The sequence below is a fragment of the Haliotis rubra genome, unplaced genomic scaffold (genome assembly GCF_003918875.1).
Source record: "Haliotis rubra isolate DU_JTF1 unplaced genomic scaffold, ASM391887v1 Scf82, whole genome shotgun sequence".
Taxonomy (NCBI): Eukaryota; Metazoa; Mollusca; class Gastropoda; order Lepetellida; family Haliotidae; genus Haliotis; species Haliotis rubra.
Genome location: NW_025767546.1, coordinates 1,373,448 through 1,395,062, shown reverse-complemented (window position 1 = coordinate 1,395,062; position 21,615 = coordinate 1,373,448). Strand labels below are relative to the sequence as shown.

The 21,615-nt window shown below is 42.6% G+C and overlaps 1 protein-coding gene across 1 annotated transcript in view; it reads left to right on the top strand.

Moving 5' to 3' along the window:
- The window catches only part of LOC124262082 (4-coumarate--CoA ligase 5-like), a 37,825-nt gene extending 22,971 nt beyond the window's left edge, over positions 1–14,854 (top strand). The window contains exons 3-12 of the mRNA XM_046696514.1: positions 1,157–1,364; positions 2,740–2,858; positions 3,234–3,430; positions 4,917–5,088; positions 5,383–5,548; positions 8,763–8,860; positions 9,429–9,570; positions 10,821–10,903; positions 13,423–13,588; positions 13,772–14,854. Of these exons, the coding sequence (XP_046552470.1) occupies positions 1,157–1,364; positions 2,740–2,858; positions 3,234–3,430; positions 4,917–5,088; positions 5,383–5,548; positions 8,763–8,860; positions 9,429–9,570; positions 10,821–10,903; positions 13,423–13,588; positions 13,772–13,878 (1,458 nt within the window). The 3' untranslated portion in view covers positions 13,879–14,854. The remainder of the gene's footprint in view (positions 1–1,156; positions 1,365–2,739; positions 2,859–3,233; positions 3,431–4,916; positions 5,089–5,382; positions 5,549–8,762; positions 8,861–9,428; positions 9,571–10,820; positions 10,904–13,422; positions 13,589–13,771) is intronic.
- The last annotated feature ends 6,761 nt before the right edge of the window (positions 14,855–21,615 follow it).

The following is a 21,615-nucleotide window of genomic DNA, read 5'->3' as shown; positions in this document are numbered from 1 at the left end:
CGATCTTATGATGACCTTCACCTATGTTGTCCATACGATCTTCGATCTTATGATGACCTCCACCTATGTTGTCCATACGATCCTCGATCTTATGATGACCTCCACCTATGGTGTCCATACGATCCTCTATCTTATGATGACCTCCACCTATGTTGTCCATACGATCCTCGATCTTATGATGGCCACCACCTATGTTGTTCATTCGATCCTCGATCTTATGATGGCCACCACATATGTTGTCAATTCGATCCTCGATCTTATGATGACCACCACCTATGTTGTCCATACGATCCTCGATCTTATGATGGCCACCACCTATGTTGTTCATTCGATCCTCGATCTTATGATGACCACCACCTATGTTGTCAATTCGATCCTCGATCTTATGATGACCACCACCTATGTTGTCGATCTTATGATGACCACCACCTATGTTGTCAATTCGATCCTCGATCTTATGATGACCACCAACTATGTTGTCAATTCGATCTTCGATCTTATGATTACCACCACCTATGTTGTCGATCTTATGATGACCACCACCTATGTTGTCAATTCGATCCTCGATCTTATGGTGACCACCACCTATGTAGTCGATCTTATGATGACTAACACCTATGTTGTCCATTCGATTCTCGATTTTATTATCTAAAATAGGTGCCCCACGCACGTTTCTTCTTGAAAGAGAGACTAAGACGTTAAGCAGGCGGTCACCATGGTTGCTGATTTACATTGTTATCCTCATAACCAGTGTGCCAAATAGTTTCCAAATTTTGCTAGTCAGTCAGGCTGGCTATGCCTGAAAGTTACTAGCCCACAAAATAATTCACTTGCCCGAAATTTGAATGTAAAAACTAAACAAAAGATTACCATAATAGATAACAATAAGATATTGTCGGCATTGCAAGGGTGTCATCATTAAGCTGCTAATGTGATAAACAGTTTATCAGGCCATAATGCTGCATGATTTAAAGTGTATTATAACTTAGCAAGTCAGAGAGAGTGATATATTTACAAAATGACGCCATGAAAATTCACTAGCCAGTCGGGCCAGTGACTGTGGAGATTTACTGGCACGCCTGGATTTTTACTAGCCACGGGCCAGTGGCTATTTCGCACACTTCTCATAACCAACCAGTGTAACATCATATTCCAGATGGACGCCACCACCGGCCGGACGCTGACGTTCCGGGAGCTGAGGGAGTCTGTGTTCCGGGTTGGAAGCGGACTGACCAGGCTGGGAGTGAGGAAAGGAGACACGGTCCTGATTTTCACCACCAACTGTATCGAGTACCTGATCACCATGGTGGCTTGCGGTGCAATCGGAGCAGTTCTCTCCACGTCCAACCCCTCATACACCACCAGTGAGTGAGTTGGTCCTAAACCACCTTCATTTTAATTAATTGTTTCACCACTTTGGTGATATGTATGGGGCTGACCTAACAAGAATAGTAATCAGGGGTATTATAAATCCTAACTTAAGCTGTTCACAATGAACATAGCGAAAAGCGAAACTACTGACTCATAAGTCTGCAGTTAAAAGTTTGCTATGGATGGACACTTTAAGATATAATACGTCGTTTGTTTCAAAAGCAAAGGACAATATAGTGTGACTATATTTAATGAACTAAAGTGGGACACAGAGCAACAAACAATAGTCAGTCAGATCATCCGAGAAAATGAGATAGATGACCAAAACTCACACGTGAAAACAAATTCATTGTGTAAAAGCCAGCTCTCAGTAACGCGTGTGTTATCCACTGGACTTGATCACAGTCTGATCTCATGATCCAAAGAAATGTCTGGGTGGTTGCCGCGGGAAGATTTTCCCTCTCTTCTGCAAGAGCATTTCCGAGTTCCAAGTGCTTGTAGAGCATGTCGTCCGGAGAGGATGATTTGCACTTCGTTCCACCAGTGATCGTGTTGAGGTTTGGTTGAGATCTGATCTGACTGGCCAATCCATTTGGACAATGGTCTGTTGTTCTAGTGGGCATCGACGACCTTGGTACGATGAACCCGTGCGTTATCGTCCATGAGGATAAGTCTGGTCAGATTGCAAGAGCATACGGTTTCACGTACACATCCGAAACGTCATGCCTGATGTTCAGCCAAATGCCTGACAGTGTAATATCGAAGCAGTGAGAGCCGATTATTACGCACTGTCTGAGTAGAAACGTTAACGGTTAACGTTCCGAAGGTCATTTCTGAGTGCGGATGCTGTCACAATGTGAGTAACTTGTCTTCCTCTGCGTGGGGGAACGCTGTCCACAACCTGCATGGGTAACTGATTTCAAAATCTGATCACACTCTGGCTGACACAAAAGGCCCCGTTGACCCAGTTTCAGGTATTCCAATGCATCTGCCAGAATCGTCAACGTGTAGCCAGTTGGTTCAATCCTGGGTAGCAAATGACGCTGTGCACTCTGATAAGATATACAACGATTCTGTCACAATACATCAAAACACAGGTTATCAAGCACCTCTTGCACATCGGGCCCATGTCGACATGCTTCTGTCCGTTCGTCAGGAGATCCTGCAGGGGACCCAACACTTATATATGCACTGGGATGTTTCAATCTGTATTTGTCGGATGATTGTATGATTCCATCAAAACGTGTTCTTTAGCATAGTTTGAGTATGTTAGTTAAATAATCCCAATATTGTGATATATGGCCACGTAGGGTCACCCTGTTCAAATCTGCACGTGACTATGAGATGATATTCTGCCCTGCCTGTCAGGTGAGCTGCGCCGCCAACTGGAACACTCGAAATCCAGCACAGTGATCGTCCTGTCCGACTTCATCTCAACTGTAGAACAAGCAGTGAAGTCCTCGGAAATACTCCAGCGTTCCGTCAAGGTAAACTGATCCTGTGTCCTCTGAATGTACGAATGCATTCATTCATTAACTCATTCATTATTTCATTCGCTCACTCATTCTGCTACGACCAGCGTGAAACGTTGCACGTTCTAATTTAATTGATTGATTCACCCACACGCTCATTTGCTCTATCATTCTGCTACGTTGTACTTGTGTACAACACACACACACACGCACGCACACTCTCTCTCACACACACACACACACACACACACACACACACACACACACACACACACACACACACACACACACACACCACACCAAGCACCAACACCACCACCACCACCACCACCACAACCACCCACATGCCCCATCCTTGCGTGTATTAAAGGCATCATGCTTCTATCTCAGAATATCATAGTGATTGGCCAGACCCACGGATATAGGTCGTTCTCAACGCTGCTGGAAGATGACGGCAAGGCGTTTCCTGACGTCGACATCTCCAGCAATGACGTCCTCCTCATCCCCTACTCCAGCGGCACCACCGGCCTGCCGAAGGGGGTTATGCTGTCCCACAGGAACATCATCGCCAACGCCCTCCAGATAAAGTATGTCTCTCAACACCTTGCTTGGCTATACAATTCCCAAAGTGATTTTAACGCTATGGTTGTTCCACAAGCATGTTTGTAACACGTGTACGACAAAGTGCATATCATTGTGAATTCTAATACTCTAATCAGATTTTAACAAAACTGCATACCATTCATCCTTGATAATCTCCTGGGAATACGTTGCGATAAATCTCCACTATACCCTGGATGTATCTACGGCTCGATATTTTCTACGATGATTTTATTACCTCCGTTGGCTGGCTTTTTATCCAATCAGGTGTCTGCGCTGGGAAGTTGAGCGTACCAATCACAACTCACTTTCTAACAGATTAAACTTGGCAACACAATTGTTGCAGTGGTACTCTGAAAGAGGTAGAAGGAGTTCTTGCATATATTTTTTCATATGTATATATAAGTTTCAGACCTGTCAATTTGTCTGTATGATTTCCTCCAAAATCTGAGTCGTACTGCGAACAAACCTTCGCGGTTGGGACCGCTATCTTTGTTGACGCTGGCAAGCTCGGTTGTAACTGTGTTGGCTACTGTGAGAATGCGGAGCCAGCAAAGGGAGGTTATAAAATTATCGGGCCGAGCCATACCTGCATCCAGGGTACTTGTGGAGATTTATCGGAACATACACCCTGGAGATTATCGAGGATGCATACCATTGGGATGAAATGTGTACTATATATTTGAATTAGACGTGCATTCAGATTCACAGGCATTTGCGTCACCACATATTTCACTAGGGCTTACAACGAACTAAGAACAACATTAATGTTCAAACAAACCTAGCTTAGACAGACTAGTTCAACAATCTCCGCTGCTTCGTTGGTAGTTTGAAGGACTTGACTCTTGGGCAGCAAGTTCGTAGCCCGCTTAGTTTTCAAAAATGTTCATAAATGTAATGCAGCTCAATGGATAACAGCAAGCTAACAGTGCATGTTCTGATTACTTTCTTAAATTAGTGAACGCCCCAAAATGTATGAAAATCGCCCTTTTATGGGTAGTTTTCCACGTTTAGAAACTAAATACGCTTATCGGAGGAAAACAGTATTTTCTTGGTACTTTGGACTGTTATTATAAAATTAATTGTTTACACTTGAATATTTATCGTTTCACTATTTGAAGAAATAGATTATTCGACGGTAATGTATTTCATTCCACATTCAAGCATCAAATAATGAGTATGACACAACAGATGGTATGTATTGTGTGATACTTTAAAGAACACGGAGATTTCTTTATGCCCGCAGTGTTGATGCTTTTGGCTCAGTCCTCTGATTTGAGTATAAGGTCTAGTAAACTGTGGCAATTCCTGGAAGTGAGTGTATTGTAAGCTGCAGTTCTTGAAAGGCATTTGTAACTTGGACGAACATGAATACCTGATGAAGGAGCAAGAATTAGCCCTGAAAAAGAATTAAAAAGAAGTTGTCCATAACAACGTGTCATGTATTCGTATTGTAAGATGTTCCCCCCTCAGTGCCTCCATGAGGATGGAAGCCGGGAGGGACAGTCTACTGGGGATTCTGCCACAGTTCCACATCTACGGCCTGGTCGTGTCCCAGATCTGTTCCACCATCCAGGGAGCCGCCTATGTCACCATGCCCAGGTTCATAGCGCAAGACTTCCTCACAGCTGTCAAAAACAACGAGGTAAGGTCAGACCTCAAGTATCAGCAGCATCTGTTAGCCGCATTTAGCAATATTCCAGCAATATCGCGGCGGGACACACCAGAATTGGGCTTCACACATTGTACCCATGTGGGGAATCGAACCCGGGTGTTCGGCATGACGAGTGAACGCTTTAACCATTAGGCTACCCCACCGCCCCATGTATGCAGTATTACTTTGTTTTAAGGCGATATGGGCATTCCAATTCTCAATATTGCAATGACTCAAAATATATATTTATGTTCATGCTACCAGTTCTTTCCTTGCTGTCTTCAGATCACCTACCTACATCTGGTACCGCCACTTGTCCTGTTCCTGGCGAAAGACCCGACAGTGACCGACTACATCTCCAGCGTGCACACCATCATCAGTGGAGCGGCACCGCTCGGCAAGGAGCTGTGTGAACAGCTGAAAGAACGAACCCCTGCCTGTGTACTTCAAGGTATTAGTATAGAGGCAGATTAGTGTCTAGGTCAGTCTACGTCAATGGACAGCGTTACATCAATGTCTCTGCCAGTCTCTCGACAGCTGCATTAACCCTGATCCCACCAAGCTTTCCTCATATCCATTACCGCCAAGTGGGCCTGTGAGGCCCGGTCACCCCCTTTTGATTTATATCAAAGGACCTGACAGGATATTACGTTCTTCTTCACTATTAGAACAGTCACTGCTGTCACTAACACTTTCTTCAAAGGGAGGTTCGAACTGATCCACTGTCAGAAGGTACTGCATCAGCACCACTACCATCATCATCTGCAGCAGCAAGTTGGAGCAAAACATCGAGAAAATTGCTTCTCAAACTTCCTTAAGTGGCATTTAGAAGCTGGTGTGATGAAGAGGAACACTTTTTATGGATAGACAACTTCTTTGTTGCAGTGGATGCGACGTTTTGGTGTAGATCCTAGCAGCGTTATCTAGCAAATGATACACAGCATCTGCACAAGGAGAAATATACATGACGGGTATTTGGGTTTGTACAATAGAAGAGGTTGATGTGTGTTGACATGAGGCTTGTTGTGATAAGGACTGATCGAAGCCAGTAGACAAAGGGTGGGTTATTCTTGATTAGTTGATCGTAAGCTGTATGGATGTAATAACGTTCATCTCTGTTGGTTGTCGGGTTGAGCCGTTTGATGTTGATTGCCTCTAAGAGTTCTCTTATCCCATGGCCTACCTCTGGGATCACATCTCTCCCCATCATCAGCGAGATCTACATGACAGAACTCGAAGACAAGGCCCTCCTCACCTCACCCGTCACACCAATATGCTGTTTCCGGAAAGTAGACGACACAGAAAGACCCCACCACCTTGCTTCAACGAGACCACAAAACCCTCCTGTAAGAACTTAGGGACAAAACGAGATAGGTCCGACTCTACACAAGCAGCTCACAGTTCCCCATCCTAGACCACCCTACGCCCGAGGTCCACAAAGACCCCATCGAAGCCCGTCTCCTAGTCTGTTCCAGAAACACAGTCCATTACAATACCACCAAGCATCTCGAACGCCTTCTCGCCCCTCTAGGTAAATTAGCTAAATCCTTTATCTCGGACTCCAACGAATTATGCAACAAGATCAGCACCATCACCCAGCCTGGCGAAATAATGAGTTGGTGATGCGGTTGATCTATTCACCAATGTCCCAAGAGACGAAGCCCTAGCCATCATTAGAAGAAATGTTGAAGACATTCGCGCTAAACCTAAACACCCATCTCACAGTAGAAAGCATCATCCGCCTCATCCATTCCTGTATAAGTTCAAAATACTTCACCCGGTCTGATAAAATCTACCAACAAACCCATGGTCTACCTATGGGATCACCTTTCTCCCCCATCATCACCAAGATCTACATGACAGAACCCGAAGACAAGACCCTCCTCAACTTACCCGTCACTCTAATATGCTGGTTCCGGAAAGAAGACGACACTTTTGTCATAATCAACCCCACCGATGATCCCATCTGCCTTCTCAAACACCTTAATGCCCAACAGCCACGCATGAAATTCGACATCCAAGTAGAAAAAGACAACAACAAACTCCAAACAACTGTCTACAGGAAACCAACGCGCACAGACCAATATCTTGACTTTTCATCTAATCACCCACTGCAAGTCAAGAGAGGTATAATCGCCACCCTAGCCAGAAGAGCAAAGAACATCAGCTCCACAACCCAAGCCCTTGAAGTCGAGTTAGAACACCTTCGCCATGTCTTCATAAACCTTAATCAGTACCCTGCTAATCTGGTCAACAGAACCATCAAGACCACCCTCAACCCAAAAGACAAACCACCACGTCAACAATCATCGCCGTTCATCACCAGTATACCATATGTCGATACAACTAGCCACCATATCCGCAGATTACTAAAGAAGCAAGCCAACATAGATGCTGTGTTCCAGAAAGAACATCAGTTCAACATATCCTACAAGCCAATAAGCAACAAAGAAGAACCTTCAGGCGTTGTCTACTACATTCAATGCGAATGTGGAGACTCGTACATATTAACCCAAATACCCTTCATGTACATATTTCTCCTTGTGCATATGTTGTGTATCATTTGCTAGATAACAGTGTTAGGATCTACACAGAAACGTAAAGAAGTTGTCTATTCATAAAAAGTGTTCCTCTTCTCAAACTTGCTCGACGATTCATCTTTGACTAGCAGTTATTATGCAATGTATTCATAAGGAAGCTTTATCAGGGGTGTTGACTGGAAGCTGAGGGGGGTGACCGGGTCTCAGTGGCCCGGCAAAGCAGTTAATGCAATAATATTTGCTTTTTAAAATTAATGGTAATTATTTCAAAATAATTAAACTGAAACCTTTTCACAGCAGTCAGTATTGTAATTTTCAGGAATACATTTAATACTGAACATTTATATAAAGAAATGAAGTTTTAGCATACCATCAAAGTGCACTTCGGGCCTCAAATGACCCACTTGGTGGGATAAGGGTTAATGCTGTTATGACGTCATATTTTATCTCATTACATGTCAGTCTACGTCAATGTATTGCGTCATGTTACATACCGTTACATGTCTGTCTGTCCATTGTATCAACCGTTATATGCGTATCTCTCTGCAAATGCACGATTTGTTCCTTCCTTTACTCGAGGTAGAAACATGTTATTCCACTGAACGTACGTTTATACAATGGCTGTTTGTGTGTAATATCTGCAGTTCACTAGTCGGGTATACAAACACTCACTCACTTCTGTTTTATTCATTCTTTTCATTTGAATGTTCATGTAGATCCGTTCATCTTGTAGAAATGTTGTCCCTGAAAATATATGGTGTAACCGGGGTCATGAGCGGGGTGAAAGCAACAGTAGTCGAAATTGTACAAGATGAACTTTAACCCTCTTAACCCAGTTCCATATCAAGCTTGTAAATTCCGTAACACCTCGCTAGCTGCCCATGTAGATCATAGACCACTGGATGATAACTGACCTCGTTGCAGTCTGTCTCACAGTCCCTGAACCGCACTATTTTCCCTACTGCCTAACCCATTCTGCAGCGCTAAAGGCCTAAACGAAGCAAGTCTAGATTTCCTCAGGGTCTCCCTTCTCGCTAGAACTCCATTTCAATTTAGAAGGAATTCTTAGTTTCTATCAAAATTATATATAACGAGAGGCTAAGCGTCAGTGTAACCTGTTTGCAGCGTACGGGCTTACTGAAACTGCTCCAGTAATCTGCATCGACCACGCGCCGGCCAAACTTGGCTCAGTCGGACCGCTTGTACCCAACACAGAGGGAAAGGTATGGCTTGGTATCCACTAACAACGTACAGTGATGTTTTATGGAGCAACAAAACTTAAATACCTGTTCCAAATGTAAATCAATAAAGGTTGCGCCATTGCATGTTGGATCTTTTTAATACACCCGGTAGTTTCTGAGCGCCATGCCATTTACACCAAATTGGCAGTATACCCGCGTTGGACGATTTGTGTTTTGTGGGGGTTTTCTTTTGTTAAAATAAAAAATTCTGAATCGAGGACGTTAAGGAATGAAGCCGAATTATTCAGAAAGCTATCATCTGATTCACTCAAGAACCCTTGCAAGAACGCCACATTGTGTTAAGATATTGTCGGATTTTGATGCAGAGGGATTTTGTATCTGAATTTAAACTCTAATAAAGAATACGTGAATGAGTGGTGTTTAGGTCAGCTTTGAACATTATTTCTGAGCAAGATACATTTACTTTGGTTGAATTCTTGTAACTTATCACTTATTGAGGTTACATTATTAACGTGTATAACGATAAAACAACATGTAAGGAAGTTATAGGCTCAGCGTCCTTGTACATTTTTCATCTCTTGTTATCAAGGTTGTGGACGTCGACAGCGGGAACGACTTGTGCCGGGGAGAGACTGGAGAAATAATTGTGCGAGGTCCTCAAGTCATGCTTGGTTACCTTGACAACCAGAAAGCCACAGATGCCACAATAAAGAACTCGTGGCTCCACACGGGTAGGAACTCCGGGGCTACAGATGTCCAGCAACCTATTTTGGCCAGAAAAAAAATTAATACAATTATTCCATTTGAGAACATTTAAGATTCGCCTTCTTAGAAATTACTGGGCCCTAAGAGCTGACACTTTGGTAGAACACGTGGCTGTATTTTGTAGCCCATATTTAATAATGGAATCTTGATTATGAATTAAGTCAGATTTCGTTTCGTTTCGTTTGGTTTATAGTGAGTGAGTGAGTTTAGTTTTACGCCGCACTCAGCAATATTCCAGCTATATGGCGGCGGTCTGTAAATAATCGAGTCTGGACCAGACAATCCAGTGATCAACGGTTTGGTTTATAAACTGCTGTATGGCAATACAGGAGACGCAACGTGAAGACAATGTCACTGGTAACCTGTCGTTATCTGGTGTAATTCATTCTTCATTGCTATGTGAGCTGTGGGCTAATCTGTCAGTGGGTCAGCTGGTCGGATATATAGAGAATACTACACGAGGTCTCATTACATACGAATTATACGAAACGAGTGTCCTTCCTATGGTATCTGACCTTTCGCTCGGTCAGATACCATAGGAAGGACACTCGTTTCGTATAATTCGTATGTAATGAGACCGAGTGTGGTATTTTATTTATTACCCACTTCTTACATGCATTAAATTGACAAAATAGCGTATTTTTGTTATTTTTTGGTTTCAAACCGAAACCGGTTTCATTAAGAGGTTGCGGAAGAGTTTTGTACTGTAGTACAATATTTGCATGACGTCACACTGTAATGACGTCACTGCCTTGGTAACCGACGTCACGATGCATGTCAGTTGTCATCGCCTCGTACAGCCTTCTACAGTAAACTACTCCGTAGCACCCCGTTTCTTGGTTTGCAGTTGCTTCGTTCGGCTAACATCACTGGTGGAAACATTACGTTTATGTTTTTCGACGGATATAATGTCTCAGTTCGACTCACAATTAAACAGCGACACGGCAACGTTCGCAATGTTTACATTCCCACAATGCATTTAAGTTGTAGAATGAATGAATTCACGTGTTTGTTAAGAATGAAAAAAATAGTTACGTCAGAATGTGACCTAATTGAGAGGTCATCGGCTATCCAATCAAATCGTTATAATCTCAGGTCAAGTCGTTACGACACAGGTCAACGCGATACGACACTTGTGTGACGTACGAGATTAGTATGCAACTACCCATACGTTGACCACGTGGGTAATAAATCGGCCTATGTTGTTCGTCCCCAGGCGATATTGGTCACTTTGACGAGGACGGGAGGCTGACAGTGACTGACCGTCTGAAGGAGCTCATCAAGTACAAAGGATTTCAGGTAACTCACTCACAGAAACAATAAATCAAGACAATAATTCATGGGAGTCAGGATTCTGCAACAGTTACATACAACGTTCTCAGTGGCCGTCTTGTTCCTGGGTAGCGCAAGCGCAACATACCATGAGACCCAGGTTGATGGAGGAAGGCTTGGTGATCTACAGGGCTGCAATTCCCGGTATAAAATTTAGTCCCTTGGTCGTGCAAGGATCCGCTGCAATTTTCCCCCACTTTCGATAATTGTTATTACTTGTTTCAACAAAGTAAAACGTCTACATCCTCCGTTACGGTTTACTTTCCCTGACATAACACCCTTAATAACACTTCCCCCTCTCATAACACCCTTAGTAACACTAGTAACACTTCCCCTCATAACACATAACACCCTTAGTAACACTTCACCTCTCCACTCTTACATAACACCCTTAGTAACACTTTCCCTCACATAACACCCTTAATAACACTTCCCCCTCTCATAACACCCTTAGTAACACTTCCCCCTCACATAACACCCTTAGTAACACTTTCCCTCACATAACACCCTTAAGTAACACTTCCCCCTCACATAACACCCTTAGTAACACTTCCCTCACATAACACCCTTAGTAACACTTCCCCTCCTTATAACACTTTAGTCACTTCCCCTCACATAACTACCTTAGTACACTAACACCCTTAGTAACACTTCCCCTCACATAACACCCTTAGTAACACTTTCCCCTCACATAACACCCTTAGTAACACTTTCCCTCACACCCTAGTAACACTTTCCCCTCTCACTTTAGTAACACTTCCCCTCACATAACACCCTCTTAGTAACACTTTCCCCTCACATAACACCCTTAGTAACACTTCCCCTCACATAACACCTTTAGTAACACTTCCCTCCTCTTACAACACTTCCCCCTCACATAACACCCTTAGTAACACTTTTCCCTCACATAACACCTTTAGTAACAACATAACACCCTTTAGTAACACTTCCCCTCTCACATAACACCCTTAGTAACACTTCCCCTCACATAACACCCTTAGTAACACTTCCCCCTCTCATAACACCCTTAGTAACACTTTCCCCTCACATAACACCCTTAGTAACACTTTCCCCTCACATAACACCCTTAGTAACACTTCCCCTCTCATAACACCCTTAGTAACACTTCCCCTCACATAACACCCTTCCCCTCACAGTAACACTTCCCCTCACATAACACCCTTAGTAACACTTCCCCTCACATAACACCCTTAGTAACACTTCCCCCTCACATAACACCCTTAGTAACACCCTTACTAACACATAACTCACTCCCTCATAACACCCTTAGTAACACTTCCCTCTCATAACACCCTTAGTAACACTTCCCCTCACATAACACCCTTAGTAACACTTTCCCCTCACATAACACCCTTAGTAACACTTCCCCCTCACATAACACCCTTAGTAACACTTTCCCCTCACATAACACCCTTAGTAACACTTCCCCTCACACCCTTAGTAACACTAACACACTTTAGTAACACTTCCCTCCTCATAACACCCTTAGTAACACTTTCCCCTCACATAACACCCTTAGTAACACTTCCCCCTCACATAACACCCTTAGTAACACTTCCCCTCACATAACACCCTTAGTAACACTTTCCCCTCACATAACACCCTTAGTAACACTTCCCCTCTCATAACACCCTTAGTAACACTTTCCCCTCACATAACACCCTTAGTAACACTTTCCCCTTAACTTTTAGTAACACTTTCACCCTCTCATAACACCCTTAGTAACACTTTCCCCTCACATAACACCCTTAGTAACACTTCCCCTCACATAACACCCTTAGTAACACTTCCCCTCATAACACCCTTAGTAACACTTTCCCTCACATAACACCCTTAGTAACACTTCCCTCTCATAACACATAACCCCTTAGTAACACTTTCCCCTCACATAACACCCTTAGTAACACTTCCCTCTCACTTCCCTCTCATAACACCCTTAGTAACACACTTCCCCTTTCATAACACCCTTAGTAACACTTCCCCCTCACATAACACCCTTAGTAACACTTCCCCCTCACATAACACCCTTAGTAACACTTTCCCCTCTCATAACACCCTTAGTAACACTTCCCTCTCATAACAAACACCCTTAGTAACACTTCCCCTCTCATAACACCCTTAGTAACTGAATTCTGTTCAAATACCCAGATCACTCACTCGTGACAAAAAGGTGTTTAGCTCTATGTTATAATGAAGTTGGAGCATACCGTGTTGGTTGCTACAACGTTCTACAGTAGCCATTTAACTCACTAAGCATGCTCCGTATGGGTTCCGGGTCACAAGATCCACCGCACCCCGTGGTGCAGGACTCAAGAGGATCGGATGGTCAGTCTGAATCGTTGCTTATGCTTTCATTCATCGGATTCCATGGGTCAGAAACTGATATTCATGGAAATGTGGTGATATTGATGGAATCATGCAGAGTACTGTTACACAACACTCACTCACTCACTTGTTGCATGCAGGTGCCTCCAGCTGAGCTGGAGTCAGTTCTCCTCGCCCATCCCGGTGTCAAGGACGCCGCAGTAATGGGAGTTCCCGATGACGAGGCAGGGGAGCTACCTAAGGCCTTCGTCGTTCTGAAGCCTGGACAGACGCTCACCCCACAAGACATCAAGGACTTTGTTAAAGGTGTGCACACGTCAAATATGTTCACTTGTGCGTTTGTGGGAAAATATTCACAATTTGTATTTTTGAGATTTTCAATGAAGTTGGTAATCTCTAACGACGACTGTATATGACGTAGATACTTGTGATCATGGTTCTAACCATGCATACTCTGACACACTCTAACCAATTCCTCTTCTTTTATAGAAAATGTGACGTCGTACAAACAACTTAGAGGCGGTGTTAAAATGGTTGACAGTATACCCAAGACCACCAGCGGTAAAATATTGAGGCGTCAGTTGAAGGATATGTGATGTACGACACTGATAAATGGGGTCACGTGGTGCAGCTGCTTGGGGCGACGATAGTGACGTCCGTAGGATGAAGACTAATCTCGTCAAAGATGATACCCTTTGGATCAAGAGCCTGTTGTTGTAAGATAACACAAAACCACCTTAGCGCTAAGGCCATCGTAACTCCATACCGTAACATTGGCTTACTACAGACTTAACGCTACTGTTGTTGTGTGGAACTGGGAACTGGGCCCCGATCCACAAAGCGTTCGTAGCGCTACGACAATCGTAAGCCTATGATAAACTATAGAGTTACGACAGGTCGTAACGTTACGAACGCTTTGTGGATCGGGCCCCTCCCTGTACAAGAACACTACAACTATATGCCCACAGAACTACCACAGGTCAGACTTACAACGGCTGCATCGCTCAGATCGTATTTCACCCAGAGTATTACCTACTAATGTTTAAAGTATTGTTATATCTATTATCAACGCACACTTTGAGTGAGTGAGTGGGTTTAGTTTAACGCCGCTTTTAGCAATATTCCAGAAATATCACGGAGGTGGGCATCAGAAATGGGCTTCACTCAATGTACCAACGTTGGCAATGTACCTATGTGGGGAATCGAACCGGTGTGACGAGCAAACGCTTTAACCACTAGGCTACCCCACGGCCCACACAGTATGAGATGTGGTTAGTAATGTGTTGTGAAATAATATTTGACACAGTTATGATGTGAGGTTGTACTGGGAAATCACGTCAATATGATTGTTACTGCTATGCTTACCGAATCTTTACATGTCCTCAGGCCAGGTATGCATTGTGGGATGTTTTGTTTATATACTCAGGATGGTCAGACAGGATTGGTTATAGAGATTATAATGGTGATTGCTGTTGAAATATGGTGAGTTATTTTAAGATAAGAAATTCGGTTAATGTCGTCTTGATTGTAAAATCTCCATCAGTGCTAATTAAAAATACATCATACACTACCGATTATTTCAAAATGTGTTTTGTTGTTTTGCTTTTGTGAACATACATAAGACTCCGTTTATAATAAAATATCTGTTTATTTTAAGATTCCTGGAAAGCCAACATGTATATAACGATATCTCGCAATAATGCGGGGAACATGTTTGATTCGTACACTGGTGCCAAGATGAACCCATGCTCAGATTCAGAGGACAAACAAGTTATCAACACTATCAAAATACGTATATATAACCGATGGTCGGTTGTACTATTAGATTTGTACACTAATGGTTCACATCGCAAATCTTGATCCAAAACGTTCAAAACTATTAAACCGTATTACCGTGGATGTATACGAGCTCTCTCCCACAGATCCATATGCTCCAATCTAAGTTCAAGCTATATTGCTATCAACAACTTAAAAGACAAAAGGAGCGAGAAGCTTACAAAAAACATGAAACATGAAATTCTCACAAGGTTTTACAGCTCTTTAAACGTGATAATACATGTATGATGTATATACAGTCCAACCAAATCGTGTTGTTTGACGCCGTACATAGCAATGTTCCAGCTAAACAGACAATCCAGTGACTGTCAACTAAAGAGACGATAACAAAATCAGAGAGCATCGGGAGAAGAGAACCACATAAAGAAAAACACGTTGACCTTGGGGGCATAGATGGCGTTGACACTTATGTGAGAAGAGGGCGAGTAATAGACTAACTGTTAGTCTCTGCAAATATGAAACTATATAATTTTAATAGAAACAAAATGCTCCATTAAAATTGAAAGGGGGTTGGTGACTTGGGAACTGGGGAATATCTAAACTTGCTTCATCTGGAGCATTCGCGCTGCAGGAGGGGCAGGGCGGAAGGTAGACTAAGGCTTAGTCTCTGAATATATATAATTTTGATAGTAACAAACAAGCCCATTTATATTGAAAAGGAGCCCTAGGGAGACCAGAGATTCAGAACCTGAACCTGAGGAAATCTAGACTTGCTCTATTTAGGGCTTTAGCACTGCAGAGAGGGCTTGGCAGTAGGGAAATTAATGTGGTTCAGGGACTGTGAAACAGACTAGGCGGAAGGGAACGTAACGTGGTCCAGGGACTGTTAGACCCAACGATCCGGTAGTGTAGGTAATGGTGGTACAACCGCGCAAAGGAAAAATGATGATAAAATAAGAAGGAAAAAAAAGAAGAGGTGCATTTGTGCATTTGAGTGTATAGAGACACTTTTTGTCTTCATTGTTCTCCTCCCCCAACAGTCGCCCCAACACCAAGACAGGTATACGGAAAACAAAATGGAGTCCAACGCAGAAAACAGAAACAACAACAGAATGTCGATTTGGGTTTGGACCACTCCCCTAGATTGTGTTGTTTCTACGCCTCCTCCAAACAGGGGCTTCCCCAAAGGAAAACCACCGTCGAAGGTACACTCCAATTAGAGATATACAGGTACATAGGCATAGGCGGATCCAGAAATTTTCAAGGGGGGAGGGGGTGCAAAACAACATAAACTTCAGTGTGGTCTTTAGCCATTTTCGGGGGGGGGGGTCCAACCCCCTGAAATCACCCCACCCACCCTCTGGATCCGCCACTGACTAAGGTATAGAACACAACAATGCCGGGAACCAAGATATCGCGCGAAGCCTATGCCGATATCCGATCGGGTCGTTTGTCCCTTCGGGAGGCGAAGAGGAAGTACCACATATCGCAAGCCAGATATACGCGAATCCGAGGCTGCTCCTAGACACAAACGGAGACAACTTCCGTTCTTCGAGACCCTGCTAGAGAAGGGTCCCCATGTTTTGCTTTCCGACAAAGAGAAACAAATCTTGGAGCGATCGGGACACACCTTCTACGAGCGATACCAGATCCCAGATCCCTCTATTTGCTGTGATGCCAGTTGGAATAATTACGTTACACTAACAGTAGCGAAGGTTCCCTCGCATAATGCTGAAGTCCCAACTAACAGACAGAAATGTGATACCATGCACCGCAAACCGAAGTACGAGCGTATTGTTCTCACTACTATTATTTCTTATCTCGATTTATTTCAGAATACATCCAAATAGTCGAGTCACGAATATATAGTATGACAAGACATTATTGAGAATTTTAGGAATATGTTTAATTGGATTTCTAGTATAAACAACCTTGACCAGCTATCAAGTGCTTGGTTTCATTCAAGAGAGACAACTCCGTTAATCCTTTTTCATTAGTTTGTGAGGAGTCATCCCCCTTTGTTTACTTGCTAGCAGACGGCATTTACAGTGATCCTCAGTATGGATGATTTAGAGAAGAGGAAGTTAATTTTAAAGGATTATAACAAGGACATCAGATCAGCTAAAGTGATTTCAAGTAGAACAGGCATCCCTTTGTCCACTGTTTATCGTGTTTTGAAAAATATTGCAAATGGATATGGCATTGAGCACCAGGGAGGCGCAGGTAGGCCCAGAAAATTGGTATTCTTGTTTCTAAAAACAAATGAAGGAGTTTAGAAAACTTAAGGCTGGATATGATTGATAGAGGAACTGTGGCTGTCTGTAAGGAGACAATTAGAACTGAGCTGCATGCGATGGGTTTGCAGAAAAGTCGAGGAATTCCCTCACCGATCATGAAACCTGAACAAAAGGAGCGAAGGTTTTTAACTGGGACAATGTGATTTTCTCGGTTCTGTGTGGCTGTTTCCTAATACACAGAAATTCTGGACCAAACAAACTGAAAAACCTTTGTATCAGCGCACAAAGTACAGTCCGAAATTTAACTTGTGGGGTGGCATATCTGTGTTAGGGGCAACGCCCCTCTGTTTATTTGAAGGGAATATGAACAGTGAGCGGTACACACATATTCTCGAGGGACATTTACCTCCATCTGCTCACGTATTCTATGGAATTTTTGGATTTTCCAGCAGGACAACGACCCAAAACATCGTTCAAAGCATTCACAGGCCTGGTTCGGACCCAAAATATGACATTATTAGATTGGCCAAGCTATAGCCCTGACCTAAATCCAATAGAAAATGTTTAGGGACTTATGAAGGAAAGTGTCAATAAGAAAAATCTGACAAATATTGCTGAAATGAAAGAAGAGGTGGTCCGATATTGGGACAGCATCGACCACGACTTTCTAACTTCTTTGATCAGTAGTATATGCCCCGCCGCATTGAAGCCTGCATTGCTGCCCATGGTGACTTGAAAAAATACTAACTGTTCACCTGTCTTTGAATCTGGAGTTATGTTTTGCTAATATTCACATTTAAAACGTGAGTAATGAGTGAAAAAAATATAAAAAATTACAATCTTTAAATTCTCAATAATTTCTGGTTGTACTGTATATTGAGGGAACACTTTGTGCAAGGGTCACTTTTCATGACTCAGCGGCCCAGACGTCTGCAGATGACAATAGAGACTGAGAGAAAACAATAGAGTACGCAAGCCTAAAGGTGATTGTGCTATTGTAAAGCAGGCTAGATTGGGTGATTACACTAGGGCAAGAATGAGTGATTATAAGGAGCATGTACTATATATAATTACATACACCTATCTTCTGTATGTATGTGTGCGTGCACGTCCGTGCGTAAGTATTGCATGGTTGCAGCGACACATTTATCTATCTATCTATCTATATATATATATATATATTTTTGTGTCCGTTTATTCATTCATACATAGTCTATCTCTATCTCTCTATCTCTCACACACACACCAAATATATGGAAATTACGTATATTCGAAATAAGGGATTCTGCTTAGCTTCTTCTTTACTAATTGTACACAACTGAGGTGACAAACCTTTCCCAACGTGTTTCCGTATGGAACAACCTTTATATCTCTGGGGCTAGCATCTCGACAACCACTAGGACGCACACATACACACACTGCATACTCGTGTAGGCTTTGCGAAATGCGAGCCCAACAAACATACTGGATGGTCGTTTCACTATGTACAGCGTGACTATTCAGTATACAGTTTGAGGCCCGCCAGAATCCTGAAGCGACCACAACACTATCTGGTTCAGAGTCGATCATTTACAGGCAGTGTGCGAAATAACCATTGGTCCGCTAGCACGTGGCTAGTAAAAATCCAGTGAAATATATTGTGGGCTTGTAACTTTCAGGCATAGCTAGCCCGACTGGATTATTATATTTTCCCCTACGTGTTGTGTTACAATAAACGTACACTCCCAAGTATGGTTTCACATTTGTTCATCAAAATGAATTGACACTGTGAAAATAACGATATATAACTTACCTGTACCACATATCAGTATACATGACGGGCGGAATAACTTCTGCGACCTCTCAAACACAACGACCACAGGCCAAAAAAGTTGCTGCCGCCTGATGGCAGTCTGGAGCAAACAAACCTGTGATCGGCATCCTCATCACTCTCCGCAGTTTGGGATAGTGAGTGAGTTTAGTTTTATGCCGCTTTTAGCAATATCACCGCGGGTGACGCCAGAAATGGGCTTCACATTTTATACCCATTTGGGGTATCGAACCCGGGTCTTCAGCGTGACGAGCGAACTCTTTAACCGCTAGGCTACCTCACCGCCCCAGTTTAACTTGGATAGGATGACGTGTTCAGCGAAATCAGCGAGCCTCACCACCCCACAAGCGTGGGTTGATCACGACAGATGTAAATTTGTGATTGCCCGTGTGTATTGTCTAAACCAACAAATTTAAGGAACATATCTACAACTGATTCATCCTAGATTCATTGTTATAAACTTCTTGATATTAAAAAAACCTGTTCACTTTTTTCCATTAACAGATTGCAGGTTTTAGCCGATAAATACTTCATTTCAAAACAAGATATCATAAAAGAATGTTTTCCAGTATCACATAATGCTTTTCATTGCCTTTGTTAAAAAGATCACTGTGGAGTTGTCGGCAAAACATAACCTGACACTCATCCTTCAGAACAATGAAAACAGACTCTTTTTTCAAAGGCGTATCTCCGTCCCAACATGTAGCGAGGAGTCTCCAGTGAGAAGAGAGATTAAACCTGAGGAAATCTAGACTTGCTTCATTTAGGGCTTTAGCATTGCAGAAAGGTCTGGGCTAAAGGGATAATAATGAGGATGAGGAACTGTGAGACAAACTGTCGCAGACCCTGAACTATTTTATTTTACGTTGCCCTCAGTCCTTACTGTTTCAAACCTCTAAATATAATTCTGTGTAGGGATCTAATGAGGTAGTGTATCACCTGATCACAGTAAAATGACCGATTTCAGTCAGAAATCCAGGATGTGACATAGTCTACGTTTCTGGCATTGATATATTTGAGAACATTATTCCGCGTTCGAATCCAGATTCTAATAATTTTTGGCTTATGTTCGTCAGTGTAGTTGACTGGCACCAGTTGGTACCACAGGCCCTCGTGTCTTTGCGAGGATTAAAGATTTTATAAAATATATACAAAAATTTGAGATGACCCCCGACTCGAAATGCTTCACAGTGTAATACATTATGACCTTGTCATGATGTATTATACTGTGAAGCATTTTGAGTCGGGGGTCATCTCAAAAACAATATTTGTTAATAATTAATCCTTTGCAAAGACACGAGGACCTGTGGTTGGTACTGGCACATTCGTTGAACATTGCCATGAAACCAATTCAGAAGTGGCTATACCTAATTGTAGGAGAAGGTGCATTTTTCACAAAAAGGTTTTCCATTTAGGACATAAATATCACCGGGTTTACTGGGTACTGATGTCGAAAATTTACTTTGAAACTTGCGACTAATCACCCACCATACCTGACATTATCATAGGCTGAAGTGTAGTCTGTCTCACAGTCCCTGAACCATATTATTTTCCCTATAGTCCAGCCCTACCTGCAGTGCTAAAACTCTAAATGAAGCAAGTCTAGATTTCCTCTGGTCTCCCTGGGGATCCTTTCCAATCTAAATGGATTTGTTTGTTACTATCAAAATTATATACATTCAGAGACTAAACGTTAGTCTAGCTGGAGTGCAGATATCCGCGAATGTCGAGAGATTTTACGGCGCTTGTGTGGAAGACAGAATCCAGTTTCGCAAACAGTTCACTCCATCGAAACTATACATTCGGCATATTGCAGCTTTAGATAGTGTGGTTTAATATTCAGTGAATCATATGACTGAACACTATTCGAAAAGAAATACATTGAAGATTAGCGTAACTCGTTAGGTTGTTAGAGAGTATTGCATGTTGTTAGAGAGTACGTTTTGTATGCGACCTTCACCTTCATGCAGGGTATAAAACAGAAAAATGTAGCCAGATATTAGTCTTCACGAAAACGCCAAGAAACATGGTGTATTTCCCAATTTCTTTTGTTTTGAGCACATTATTGTTGAATCCAGGGTAACGGTAAATGTAATCTTTATAGAAGTAACAACTTCCCTGGCGTTCTTCGTGGTTGGAATTCTCCCTACAGGTGCCTGGATTTCACGTGAATATTGTTGGGTAAGAATCGTTGCTTCGTGCGTGATTATTCCTCCTACAACTGAGTCTACTGCTGTCTTCTTGAGATTAATACGTACATGACAGTGCATACATATATAGTAACACACAGTTTTACAGCGGTACTGCTGAAATATGGTGCAATATCTGTACCTCGCCTCGTTTTAGATCGATAGGTTGCCCATATGTTTCATCATCAACGCAGGTGATAATATATACTCAAATAAAACGTGTCGGTGTCATTTAATAGTTTCACTGAGATACGTACGATGGTTTGGGGTTCAGTCACATAAGTCTAGAGTTTTTGTTCAACTGTTTAAGTATTTGTGATT